The sequence below is a fragment of the Thamnophis sirtalis genome, unplaced genomic scaffold, assembly GCF_051295495.1.
Source record: "Thamnophis sirtalis isolate CommonGarterSnake01/CBP01778 unplaced genomic scaffold, rThaSir2_p1.2 scaffold_14, whole genome shotgun sequence".
NCBI lineage: Eukaryota > Metazoa > Chordata > Lepidosauria > Squamata > Natricidae > Thamnophis > Thamnophis sirtalis.
Window position 1 is genome coordinate 4,829,849 of NW_028261394.1, and position 13,391 is coordinate 4,843,239.

Here is a 13,391-nt window from a genome sequence, read left to right on the forward strand (position 1 = left end):
CTCGGAAGGAAATCATTCTTATTGGACTTCTATTTTATTTTATAACCCAAAATTGGAGAGAGAGAGAGAGAGAGAGAGAGAGAGGGAGGGAGGGAGGGAGGGAGGGAGGGAGGGTGGGTGGGTGGGTGGAAGGGAGGGAGAGGAAGGGAGGGAGGGAGGGAGAGAGAGAGAGAGGGAGGGAGGGAGAGGGAGAGAAGGAGAGAGAGAGAGAAAGAGAGAGAGAGAGGGAGGGAGAGGGAGGGAAGGAGAGAGAGAGAGAGAAAGAGAGAGAGAAAGAGGGAGGGTGGGTGGGAGGGAGGGAGAGGAAGGGAGGGAGAGGAAGGGAGGGAGAGAGAGAGAGGGAGGGAGGGAGAGGGAGGGAAGGAGAGAGAGAGAGAAAGAGAGAGAGAGGGAGAGAGAGAGAGAGAGAGAAAGAGAGAGAGAGAGAGAGGGAGGGAGAGGGAGGGAGGGAGAGAGAGAGAGAAAGAGCGAGAGAGAGAGAAAATCGGAGATTCAGTGAACGAAGTTTCCTCCCTTCCTTTCTTGTCTTAGATGTGGCTTTCTGGCCGAGAACATCTGGTTTCTTGGTGTAACTACTAGGAACTTTAATTACATCCAAACTGGGAACACTGATTGGAATAAAATACAGCCGGGGGCCATTCAGAGTCGTAAACTAAGACCTGATTTTGTTTCGGAAATCCTTGTTGAAGCTAGCCGCAGTTTGTTAGACGCCAAAACAAGCCACGGGTCACTTACAATGGGGAATGGGTGCTAAACTGTGATTTATGTTGTATCCGAAGCAGATATATTTCGGCTGGAAACGCTTGGATCTAGTGGTGAAATTCAAAGATTTCCCCTACCGGTTCTGTGGGCGGGGCTTGGTGGTCATGTGACTGCGTGGGCGTGGTTGCACAGCCGGCTCACACACAATGCAAAAGCAGCTGGCTTTTTTTCACACAAAATGCCCCCTGCAATAAGCAAGGAACCTCACAGAGACACAGAGAGCTCAAAAGCCAACTATCACACTTTACCCAAAAATAACACAAAAGCTGCACAACTGACTCACACAGAATGCAAAAGCAGCTGGACTTCACACAAAATGTCCCCTGAAAAATGTCGCCTGTTCCTGTCCCCTGCAGGAACCTCACAGACAATCAGGCACAGCTGATTGTCACACAGCTGATCGTCGGAACCTTTTTAAAAAACTTTTTTAAACATTTTTTTACAACTTGTTCAAGTGAATGGTGGCTTTTTTCACTACTGGCTTGGCGAACGGTAGCATTTTCACTACTAGCTTGGGAAAATGGTGGCATTTTTCACTACTTGTTCGAGTGAACTGTGGTGTTTTTCACTACTGGTTCGAGTGAATGGTGATGTTTTTCACTACTGGCTGGGCAAATGGTAGCATTTTCACTACTATCTTGGGAAAATGGTAGCTTTTTCACTACTGGTTCAAGTGAACAGTGGTGTTTTTCACTACTGGTTCAAGTGAACGGTGGTGTTTTCACTACTAGTTCAAGTGAACTGTGGCCATTTTCACTACTGATTTGAGTGAACAGTGGCATTTTTCACTACTGCTTCAAGTGAACTGTGATGTTTTTCACTACTGGTTCAAGTGAACAGTGGCTTTTTCACTACTGGTTCAAGTGAACAGTAGCATTTTTCACTACTGGTTGGGCGAATGGTAGCATTTTTCACTACTAGATCGAGTGAACGGTGGCATTTTTCACTATTGGTTGGGCGAACCAGCCCGAACCGGTAGCATTTCACCCATGTTTGGATCCCATCTTTCAAAGCACTCAACACGAGATTAAAATTAGAATCCCTTTTAAGGCCTTGGAGTATATTTCAAAAGCAAACGTTTATCAGTTCAACACAATCCTTTTTTCCTGCACCACAAAGTCCTTCAGTGGTTTTCTGCTGCCATCAAAATCCGTAATAAAACAGCCTTTAGGCTCAAATCAAGAGAGAAGTGGGTTCAAATCCTGAAGCCGGCTCAATACACCGTAGTTGTTTTGTTTTTGGATAAACCGTTTCTTTGCATTTAGACAGAAGAACTGGGCTGCATAGAATTCATCCCCACTGTGGATTTAACCAACGGTGCCACCTAGCGGTGTTCAGCCCTAAGTGGACTTTGCGCAATGACACACTTTTTCATCAATGAGACAATCCCATTGAATAAATAAAGAAGCTTTCATTGAGCAGATCCTTTTCCAGAGCTAAAAATAACCCCCATTCCTCGGCCGCCCAGCCATCCAGGCTGGCTCAGGAATTCTGGGAGTTGAAGTCCACACGTTGCTGTAGCTCTCCACGCCTGCTTTAAGTCATGGGGAAATGGACACACACACACACACACACACACACACACACACACACACACACACACTATAGCAAGGGGCGAGTCTCAAAACCTGGCCACTTTTAAGACTGGCGGACTTCCAACTCCCAGAATAGCTGGCTGGGGAATTCTGGGAGTTGAAGTCCATGGAAATCTTAAAAGCTGCCAAGTTTGGAGATGGACAGCTGAACTGGAATATAATCTTAGAAGTCTTTCTGCAAAGCAATTTAATGACCATCAAAGGTATGATCTTGTTATGAAGGTATAAATAATTTGGATCAGAAGAGAGGAGATGCGATATAAATAGCAAACAATTGTGTTTTTTTTCTCTTAACTATAACAACGAGAAGGAAATGTTAATGTATACTGTTGGTGATTATTAACTAGAAATGTCAGTATCTTTCAGATTGTCTTAGATTTTAAAGGGTTATTTTGTTAATAAATTTATGTTTAGAGACGGTTATAAAGGTAAATCTCTCTTGTGGTGAGGAGAGGTGAGAGAAATAGTAAATAATTTTTAGCTAACTATAATAACAATAAAGAAATGTTAATGGACAATATTTAATGATATATACAGGTGTGTTGCACTGGTAAAAGTAAAATGGAAGTGTTAATCCATGAGTCTTGTGGGGGGGGAGGAGAGGGAATGTTAGATATCCTTTTAATCGACTTTCTTTTAGAATATGGTATGTAAAGATGTAAAGTTATGGCAGATTCATTGAGACTGGGGGGGAAAAAATGCCAGTGGGTGGTTGTGTCCTTAAAACCCTAATTAAATGAAAATTGTGGTATGGTGATAGTAAAATATATAAATTCTATAATGTACAACCCAAACTGAATGAAATATATGTAATGATTGTGGAAGAAATGCACAAAATGTACCTGTGTAACCTATGGATACGCTTTCTACAAGATGTAATGAAAGATGATTTTTTCTTTTGTGTTTCTCTTTAATAAAAACAATTAAAAAAATTTTTTTTTTAAAAAGGTGAAACCACCGTACTTGGTTTAAATGAGAGTGACATAAGGAGATGCAAGAATCCCAAGGCAGGAATATGCAGAATTGAAATACTAAAAAGGACAAGAGATGATGGGTAGATATAGAATACTTCTTAATATACGATTTGTTTGATTAAGAGTTAGAAAATGGAAGTAGAAGTTAGAAATGGGAAAAATATTACATGTATACAATATATTATAATTACCAAGTAGACACAAATGATAGAAGCGGAAAGATTATTATTAGATCTACTTGAATGGTATTATTATTAGTATTGTCTATAGCAATAGCAATAGCAATAGCAATAGCAATAGCAGTAGACTTATATACCGCTTCATAGGGCTTTCAGCCCTCTCTAAGCAGTTTACAGAGAGTCAGCATATCGCCCCCAACAATCTGGGTCCTCATTTTACCCACCTTGGAAGGATGGAAGGCTGAGTCAACCCTGAGCCGGTGAGATTTGAACCGCTGAACTGCTGATCTAGCAGTAGCCTGCAGTGCTGCATTTAACCACTGCGCCACCTCGGCTCATATAGAGTAAGTTGATCATTATTACTATTATTATTTTAACTATTATTATTAATCTTGGAATTATTATTAATATTTCAAAAATCTAAAATGACTCAGACAATGCACGGTTCACCAAGCACCTATGTGTACTTAAAGAAAAAAAAAGTATAAATAAAAATTATTTTTAAAAAAAGGTGAAACCACCACTTGGCTGGTGTTCATTTGCCATCGGCTTGCGATCTCAAAAGATGCAAACCCATTTGCAGTTGGTGGTGTCAAAAGACACAAACCCCGGCATTGCACAATATTGGAAAAAGTATTTGCACAATATTGGAAAAAGTATTTGCACAGTATTGGAAAAATGAGAACACTCCATCAGATGAGGATGCAATTCGAAAAATATTAAGACTGTGCAGAGATGGACAGATTGACATTAAAAATAAAGGACAACGATGACGCAGAATATTACCTAACATGGAATAGACTTTACCAGTGGTTAGGGATGATAAGAGCTAGAAATTAGATGAAGAAAGATTATTGCTATGTATGAATTAAATATACAGGTGGTTTGTAATTATAAACATGCTGATATAATTAACAGACTTACAAATAAGCTAATATAAAGAGAAATTTAGTGAAAATTATTATGTTACACTGTTGTTATTGTTAGTATGTGTTAATATTTCTTTTTGTTCTTTCTTTAGCTTTTTTTTATAAGTGATGTGCCCTGACAATATACTGTATTCAAAATGTTTTTTTTAATTTAAATTTTTTATTTCTCATATATACATTCACAATTATATGATCTCATAACTGTTATTAATAATATGTATTTGTAACAATTTTTCTCCCCTACAGTTGACAATATACTTGAAATTGCTTTCTTACCATCCCATAAACCCATCTTATCTTACAACAATCCTACTTCTTCTTCCTTCCTTCCTTCCCTCCTTTCTTCTCTCCTTCTCTCCTTCCTTCCCTCCCTCCTTCCCCCTTCCCTCCCTGAATAACTCATGGCTGGAAAGTATGATAAGGCAATGAATAGATCTGAAACCTGAGACATTTTCGTTGGGCATGCTTCCAGGGAATTATAATAAGGGAAACACATATTTGGTTCTGGACATCCTAACAGCAGCTAGGATCACATACGGACATTGTTGGAAAAACACAGAAACCCCTGCGTATTATAACCCCCCAAAAATCCTGGAATGTGCAAAGATGGATAGGTTAACCCTAAAAATTAAAGGAAAAGAAGATTCGGACTATTTCATAACATGGGAACTATTCTACAAATGGTGAAATGACAGCTATTGAGGTTAGAGGAGTGGAATTAGGTGAAATGTGGCCTACAGGAAAGAAAGAAAAACAGATGAGTGAATGTTTGTTGTTGACGGTTATATGATCGGTACTATAATGGAAGATAATATATGTTATAACATGATTGAGGTTATCGCATATTTGTCTATATATTACTGCATATTTGTTTATATGTATGCAATCATAATGACAATGTTGTGGCCCAGCAGGAGCCGTTGGACCTGCCAACAGACTCCGATAGCGAGGGACCCTATGAGTCAGCTCTGGAAGATGTGGAGGACCCTGGGCAGGGTTCAGACTCCGAGCAGGACCAGAGAGGCTGGTTGGCCTTCAAGAGGCGCCTGAGGCATGGAGCAATGGTGAAAGTCAAAGGGAGTTTGTCCCTGACGTCAGGCACTGGAGCAGTGGTGAAGACGTCAGGCACAGGAGCAGTGGGGAAGAGCAAAGGGAGTTGGTCCTGGATGCCAGGCAGAGAAGGGCGGAGAAGCGAAGACAGCAATTACGGAGACAGACTCATAGGAGATAATCAGGCCCAGGTGGTTGTGATTTGGCTCCTCCCAAGAGAGTATATAAGAAGAGACTTTGGGAGGAGACCTTTTGCAGGACACAACAGTTATGCTAAGCTGGAGAAGCTCTTGTGTGTATCTCTTATCTGTGGGAGTCTGGGTTGCTGCAAAATGTCTTGTCTGTGAGTAATTACTGTGAATAAAGTGTAAGCTTGTGTTGGCATGACTCACCGGATGGAGGGGGTTCAGAACAGACAATGATGATGTTTGCATGCTTGTATGTACGTTAATATCTTGGACCCCTAGGAGAGCACACTGCTCAACATGGAAATGGAATGTGTGATATAAAGCAATAAAAATATTTCAAAATGTTTACGAATAAAAAGCAAAAAAAAAAAAAGAAGAAGAAGAAGACGCAAACCCATTTCTGCATCTTCCTTTCATTCTTTTCATCAAAGTTGTGAGTCACACCCCATCGCCTGCCAACTGCAAAGCTAGCCTAAGAAGGTTTTAAGTTTCCTTCTGGAACCTCTAGCTGGGTCTTAAGCTAAGGGTGAGATAAAACAGCCAGAATCTTCCTCTGGTTGTGTTTTTGCTAGGCGAACAATCAATTGTTTTCATAAACAGGCACAACCTACCTTCCGGCAGCACGGATTGGGACAGCTGAACCGCTTCACCTCCTTGTCCAGGAGAGCCGGGAAGTTGCAGAAGGGACATCTAGAAACCAGAAGAAGAGCGAGTGAGGGCTTTGAAGGGGAAGCTGTTGTGGCCCACCAGTGGCCAGCAAAGCTGGAAGCAGATTCGAGCAGGGAGGAGGTTGGGGAGGAACCTGGGCCAGTCCTGGAGTCTGGGGAAGGCTCCGATGAGGGCTCTGTGTCGGAGGCAGAGAGGGGGCCAGGGCCGTCTGACAGTTATCAGCTGCCTTCAGAGTCAGACAGCAGTGAGGCAGAAGAACAACTGGAGCCTGTTCCCAGTGTGCGCATGCGCAGAGTTGCCAGATGAAGTGAACAGCTAAAGAACAGGGGTCGACTTGGGAGTAAGGCCACAGGTGGAGGATGAATGGCCCCTCCCAGAGGGAATAAAAGAGGAGTGAAAGGGGAGTGGAGTTTGCAGGAGACCATTAGTTCGCTTAATTGGTTTGTGACTCTCCGAGGCTCCTTGCCAAGTTCTGCAGATATCGGCCTGGCAGCTCTCCAAGCCAGAGAAGGTCTGTGACTGTAAATCCTCCCTTGAAAGACTTTGCTGGAGGTGAATGAGCAGAATTCACAGTCCATTAATAAAAGGGTTTTTTTGTAGGGACAAGGAGTTTGCTTCCTGCTCTTGGGAAGCCTCGGTCAGAACAAAGGGATCCCCTTTTGCGACCTCCTGCCAAGCCAAATCAATGGGGAAGCCAGATTCACTTTACAACCATGAGACTCATTTAACAACGACAGGGACTCGCTTAACCACTGCGGCGAGAAAAGTCAAAAAGTCCTTGCCAAATTCTGCAGAGATCGGCCTGGCAGCTCTCCAAGCCAGATGAGGTCTGTGACTGTAAATCCTCCCTTGAAAGACTTTGCTGGAGGTGAATGAGCAGAATTCACAGTCCATTAATAAAAAGGGGGTTTTGTCGGGACAAGGTCAGAACAGTGGATTGGAGAGGCTCCGCCAGAAGCCGCTGCCACGTCGAGAGCCTTGAAAGGGTGGGAGGATGCTGCTAAGCCCCTCCCCTGTCTCCCAAATTCGGCGAGCTTTACCTGACGAGTTCATCTGCGCAAGCAGCCGACACTTCCTCCTCGGCTTTCCTCTCGTAGTATTTGCAAAGGATGTTTTCAGGAAGCACTTTCTCCAGTTCGGTGGTGGGGAAGGAACAGGTGCAGCTCCCTTCCATGCAGCTGAGCTCCGACTGCGTTGAGGGAAGGAGGAGGAGGAAGGGAGGACATGAAAGGTTGCGCACGTCAGGAGTTGCAGTGCCGCGGTGGTCAGAATGGGGTACTGCAGGCAGACCCTGCCCACTGCCAAGAGTTCGACCCTGACCGGCTCAAGGTGGACTCAGCCTTCCAGCCTTCCAAGGTGGGTCAAATGAGGACCCAGACTTTGAGGGGGGCAAGAGGCTGACTCTGTAAATCACTTAGAGAGGGCTGTAAAACACTGTAAATCGGTATATAAGTCTAAGTGCTAAGTGGGAAGGAAAGAAGGAAAGAAGGAAGGAAGGAAAGAAGGAAGGAAGGAAGGAAGGAAGGAAGGAAGGAAGGAAGGAAGGAAGGAAGGAAGGAAGGAAGGAAGGAAGTAAGTCCTAGTGGCACAGTTGTTACAATGTAGTGTTGCAGGCTAACTCTGCCCATTGCCAGGAGTTCGACCCTGACCGGCTCAAGGTGGACTCAGCCTTCCAGCCTTCCAAGGTGGGTCAAATGAGGACCCAGACTTTGGGGGGGCAAGAGGCTGACTCTGTAAATCACTTAGAGAGGGCTGTAAAACACTGTAAATCGGTATATAAGTCTAAGTGCTAAGTGGGAAGGAAAGAAGGAAGGAAGGAAGGAAGGAAGGAAGGAAGGAAGGAAGGAAGGAAGGAAGGAAGGAAGGAAGGAAGGAAGGAAGGAAGGAAGTCCTAGTGGCACAGTTGTTACAATGTAGTGTTGCAGGCTAACTCTGCCCATTGCCAGGAGTTCGACCCTGACCGGCTCAAGGTGGACTCAGCCTTCCATCCTTCCAAGGTGGGTCAAATGAGGACCCAGACTTTGTGGGGGCAAGAGGATGACTCTGTAAATCACTTAGAGAGGGCTGTAAAAGCACTGTGAAATGGTATATAAGTCTGCTATTGCTTGGGAAGGAAGGAGAGGACAAGGAAAGAGGAGAGGGAAGGGAGGGAGGGGGGAAAGAAGGAAGGAAAGGGAAGAGAGGGTGGAAGAACAAGGGAAGGGGAGGAAAGGAAGAACAAGGGAAGAGGAGAGGGAAGGACGAAGGGAAGAAAAAGGGAAGGAGAGGGAGGGAGAACAAGGGAAGAGGAGAGGGAGGAAGGACAAGGGAAGGAAGGAGGGAAGGAAAAGAGTAGGAAGGAAGTCATGAAAAGAGGAGAGGGAGGAAGGGAGGGAGGAAAGAAGGAAGGAAGGAAAAGAGTAGGAAGGAAGGACAAGGAAAGAGGAGAGGGAGGAAGGGAGGGAGGAAAGAAGGGAGGAAGGAAAGAGGAGAGAGAGAAAGAACAAGGGAAGGGGAGGAAGGGGAGAACAAGGGAAGGAGAGGGAGGGAGGAAGAACAAGGGAAGGAGTGGGAGGAAGGAAGAACAAGGGAAGAGGAGAGGGAGGGAGGGAGGAAGGAAGGACAAGGGAAGGAAGAAGGAAAGGAAAAGAGTAGGAAGGAAGGACAAGGAAAGAGGAGAGGGAGGAAGGGAGGGAGGAAAGAAGGAAAGAGGAGAGAGAGAAAGAACAAGGGAAGGGGAGGAAGGGAAGAACAAGGGAAGGAGTGGGAGGGAGGAAGGGAAGGAAGGAGGGAAAAGAGTAGGAAGGAAGGACAAGGGAAGAGGAGGAGGGAGGGAGGAAGGAAATGAGAGGCAGGCAAAGGAAGCCTGTATCATGACCCAAACTAGGTTAACATCATCAGGGATAGTGAGAATCCGACTAGCACTGATGAGGTTCCCTAATGTGGGTCATCAACACCTGCAAGAAAGCCACCAAGCCCAGAGACCCCCCCCAAGGACCTAGAGTCCTTCTCCTTCTCTCCCCTTCCTCCTCCTCCTCCTCCTCTTCCTCCACTCCACAAATCCCTCCCCCTTCTAGCACTGACCCTGTTCCCTACGTGGGTCCCGAAACGCCTGCAAGAAAACCACCAGGCCCAGAGAACCGCCCCAAGGAAGCCACAGTCCTCCTCTTGACCTCCTTCCTCCCGCCCTCCACGAATCCCCAAAATTGGGGAGCACCCGAAAGAGAGCGTCCCTCACCTTCCCGGAGCCAAAGACGGCCTCCTGCGCGTATTTTATTAAGCACTCCTTGCAGAACAGGTGTCCGTCGGCGCACTGCGTCAGCTCTTCGAAGGCGAATTCCCCGTAGCAGCAGCGGCATTCGATCATCTGGCCGTCCTGAAAAGCGGACACCCCCCACAAGGTTGAGCTCTTTTATCAACTGCTCTGCTCCCTCCTCTTGGCATGGAGCTCACCTGGGCCGTTATCAACCCTGACCTGCTTCAAATGCTCCTTTTTTTTTCCTTTCCATTTTTTCATTTTCATACACTCACATGTATACTGTGCATAGCCAACGCCATACAACATTAAACAATAATCGCAGCAATTCCTCTTGTCAACAATACCCCAAAAAATAGAAACCCAATATACCTCTTCCACTCTCCATACACCTCTTTCTTCCACCCCCTCCAACTTTCTATCTTCCCTCCATCATCCCCCTCTAGCCTACTTCCCCTGCCCCTGTACCACTCCTCTCTCCTAGTCCACTCCCTCCCTTCCTTCTCACCTTCCCTCCCACCCTCTCTCCCATCCCTCTCTACCCATCTTGGTGGCGCAGTGGTTAAATGCAGCACTGCAGGCTACTGCTAGATCAGCAGGTCAGCGGTTCAAATCTCACCGGCTCAGGGTTGACTCAGCCTTCCATCCTTCCGAGGTGGGTAAAATGAGGACCCAGATTGTTGGGGGCAATATGCTGACTCTCTGTAAACCGCTTAGAGAGGCCTGTAAGGCCTATGAAGCGGTATATAAGTCTACTGCTATTGCTATTGCTATCTTTCTTCTATCCCACTCCTCCTCCCCTTGGTGTATTTCCACTATATGTCAATATACTTAACTTATCCTATTTTTACAGAGAAATTTAGAGAAAAACAGTATACATGTGAAGTCGCATTGCATTGAGAACTAACACATCGTGTCTAGCCTAATGTATACCCCTCCCTCTCTCCCCCCCAACCCCCCTCCTCCCCCCCCCCGACTTCCCAGAACCCGTACACGGTATAGATTTTTAACAAACAGTGTCTAAAATGTTCAAATGCTCCTTTGACAACATGAAACAAACGCTTCATGGGCCCAATTTTGAAGAACAGGAGGGGATCAGTGGTGGGATTCAGCCGGTTCGCACCTATTCGGGAGTCTCCTCCATAGAGTCTCCAGAGCCGGCAGCAGATTCGGACAGTGAGGAGGTTGGGGAGGAACCTGGGCCAGTCGTGGAGTCTGGGGAAGGCTCTGAGGAGGGCTCTGTGTCGGAGGCAGAGAGGGGGCCAGGGCCGTATGCCAGTTGTCAGCTGCCTTCGGAGTCAGACATCAGGGAGGCAGAAGAACAGCTGGAGCCTGTTCCCAGTGTGCGCATGCCCAGGATTGCCAGACGAAGGGAACAGCTAAAGAACAGGGGTCGACTTGGGAGTAAGGCCACAGGTGGAGGATGAATGGCCCCTCCCAGAGGAAATAAAAGAGGAGCGACAGGGGAGTGGAGTTTGCAGGGGACAATTAATTGGTTCGTGACTCTCTGAGATTCCTTGCCAAGTTCTGCAGATATGGTCCTGGCTGCTCTCCAAGCCAGATAAGCTGGTGGGGTTTTTTTTTGATAAAGCAACTGATACGATTGGTCAGAGATGCCTTTTAGCTACTTACTTTTTGATACTGCTCTTCATTCATCTGCAGGGCGAGAAGGAAGTCTGCATGCTGACAAAGGGAGGAAAGACACATTTAGCACCGGTAATAGTTTGTTGTGTTATAAACTAATAAAAATTGTATATATAGAAAAAGAAATTGAACGAATGAATCGAAAACAAATTTCAAGTGTATCCCACGGAGAATACACGGAGTATTTTAAGGAGTTTCACACCGTGTTCACTGGAGGTTCAACCTACAGTGGTCCGGTTTTTGAGTTTACGGAGCTACGTATGCGCAAGAGGGAGGGGACACCCACCCCCCCAATTCCTCTCCCACCCGGGGCTTGTAACTACCTCCGCCATCTCCTTGATCTTCTGTTCGTAAAACTCCCTCTCCAGCTGCACGGGGGGCAACAGAGAGAGGTGGTCGTAACTCCTCCAGTGGCGTCTCTTGTTCTCCAAGAAAAACATGCGCTTCTCAATCTTCGTGTCACCTGGAGCATAGTTGGAAAGCGGGAAGAAAAAATAAACCACGAATGCTTCTCTTAATGAAGAAGACCTGGAATTTTGCAGAGGAATGTGTGAGAAAACAAGCCTAGAATTGTTGAGAGTTGGTTTCTTTTCTTAAAAAGGGAATTATTTTTTATCCAGTAGGGTGAATTTTGATTTCCGGCTCTCCGGAATCGCTGCTTGTACAGCTTTACTTTGGAGTAGAAAGCGGTAGAAAAAAACGAACTTTTCTTGTCTTTCGTTCGAAGACGTTTCACTTCTCATCCAAGGAGCTTCTTCAGCTCTGACTGGATAGTGGGGAATGGAAGGATTTATATTCCCTGCAGACAGCTGGTCATTTGCCTGCTTTTTATTACAGGGTCGTTGAGGCCACTTGGGAGGTTTAAGGGCAGCACTTCCAAGAGGATTCCACTCCCATTTCCACCACTCAGATAAGCCTCCAAGTGGCCTCAATGACTCTATAAGGTAAAGGTTCCCCTCGAACATGTGTGCCAGTCGTTCCCGACTCTAGGGGGCGGTGCTCAACTCCGTTTTAAAACCGAAGAGCCAGCGCTGTCCGAATATGTCTCCGTGGTCATGTGGCCGGCATGACTCAACGCCGAAGGCGCACGGAACGTTGTTCCCTTCCCACCAAAGGTGGTTCCTGTTTTTGTACTTGCATTTTTTTATATGCTTTCGAACTGCTAGGTTGGCAGGAGCTGGGACAAGTCACGGGAGCTCACTCAGTTACGCAGCACTAGGGATTCGAACTACCGACCTTCCTGATCGACCAGCTAGGCATCTCGACCACTGAGCCACCGCGTTCCTCTCTACGGCTCTCTAAAAAGAACGCAAACGACCAGCTCTGCATGCAAAGCATATAAATCCTTCCGTTCCTCACTATCCTGCCAGAACTGAAGAAGCTTCTTGGATGAGAAGCGAAACTTCTTCAAAAGATTAAAAAAACAGAAAATCCTCTTGGGGAAAACACTATTAAGGACTGAGAATCTCCATAGATTCTTCCCACCTGAAGATCGACCAGATCAGGCTTTAAGAGCCGAGGTGGTGCAGTGGTTAGAGTGCAGCACTGCAGGCTACTTCAGCTGACTGCAGTTCAGCAGTTCGGCTGTTCAAATCCCACCAAGCTCAAGGTTGACTCAGCCTTCCATCCTTCCGAGGTGGGTAAAATGAGGACCCGGATTGTTGTTGGGGGTGATATGCTGACTCTGTAAACCGCTTAGAGAGGGCTGAAAGCCCTATGAAGCGGTATATAAGTCTAACTATTGCTATTGCTAACTATTGCTATTGCTTTTTCAAATATTCATGCTGAAACAACGAAATGGAGACTCATCTCTCTGGATAAAATCGCCACTTATTTTATATTTTTATATTCCTCCACCAACAGTTAGACCCACCCCCCACCCCAAAAAAGCCCCCTCCCTCAGAAGCCAAACCTACCCTGCTCAAATTTGAAGTCGATGTAAGAATACTGATTCATCTCTTTCCTCCTTTTTCGCTTCCCGCTGGTTTCTTGAGATAATTCCTGCCATTTTTTGATGGCATCGGAAAAGGCCTAAATGAGGGAGGGAGGGGGGAAATAAAAGCTGTGAACCCAGATGTGAAGACGGAACCACAGATGTAAATTAAAGTGTCCGCAGGGAGGCCTCAGGCAGCCCCACCCACCCACCCACCCCCCCAAAAAATCCCA

The 13,391-nt window shown here is 45.9% G+C and overlaps 1 protein-coding gene across 1 annotated transcript in view; it reads right to left on the reverse strand.

Annotated features, from left to right (window-relative positions):
* Nucleotides 1-13,391, reverse strand: part of RNF216 (ring finger protein 216) — an 89,361-nt gene that overhangs the window by 62,719 nt on the left and 13,251 nt on the right. Inside the window, 6 exon segments of the mRNA XM_087728483.1 lie at nt 6,289-6,367; nt 7,387-7,535; nt 9,564-9,701; nt 11,214-11,264; nt 11,549-11,688; nt 13,142-13,256. Of these exon segments, the coding sequence (XP_087584609.1) occupies nt 6,289-6,367; nt 7,387-7,535; nt 9,564-9,701; nt 11,214-11,264; nt 11,549-11,688; nt 13,142-13,256 (672 nt within the window).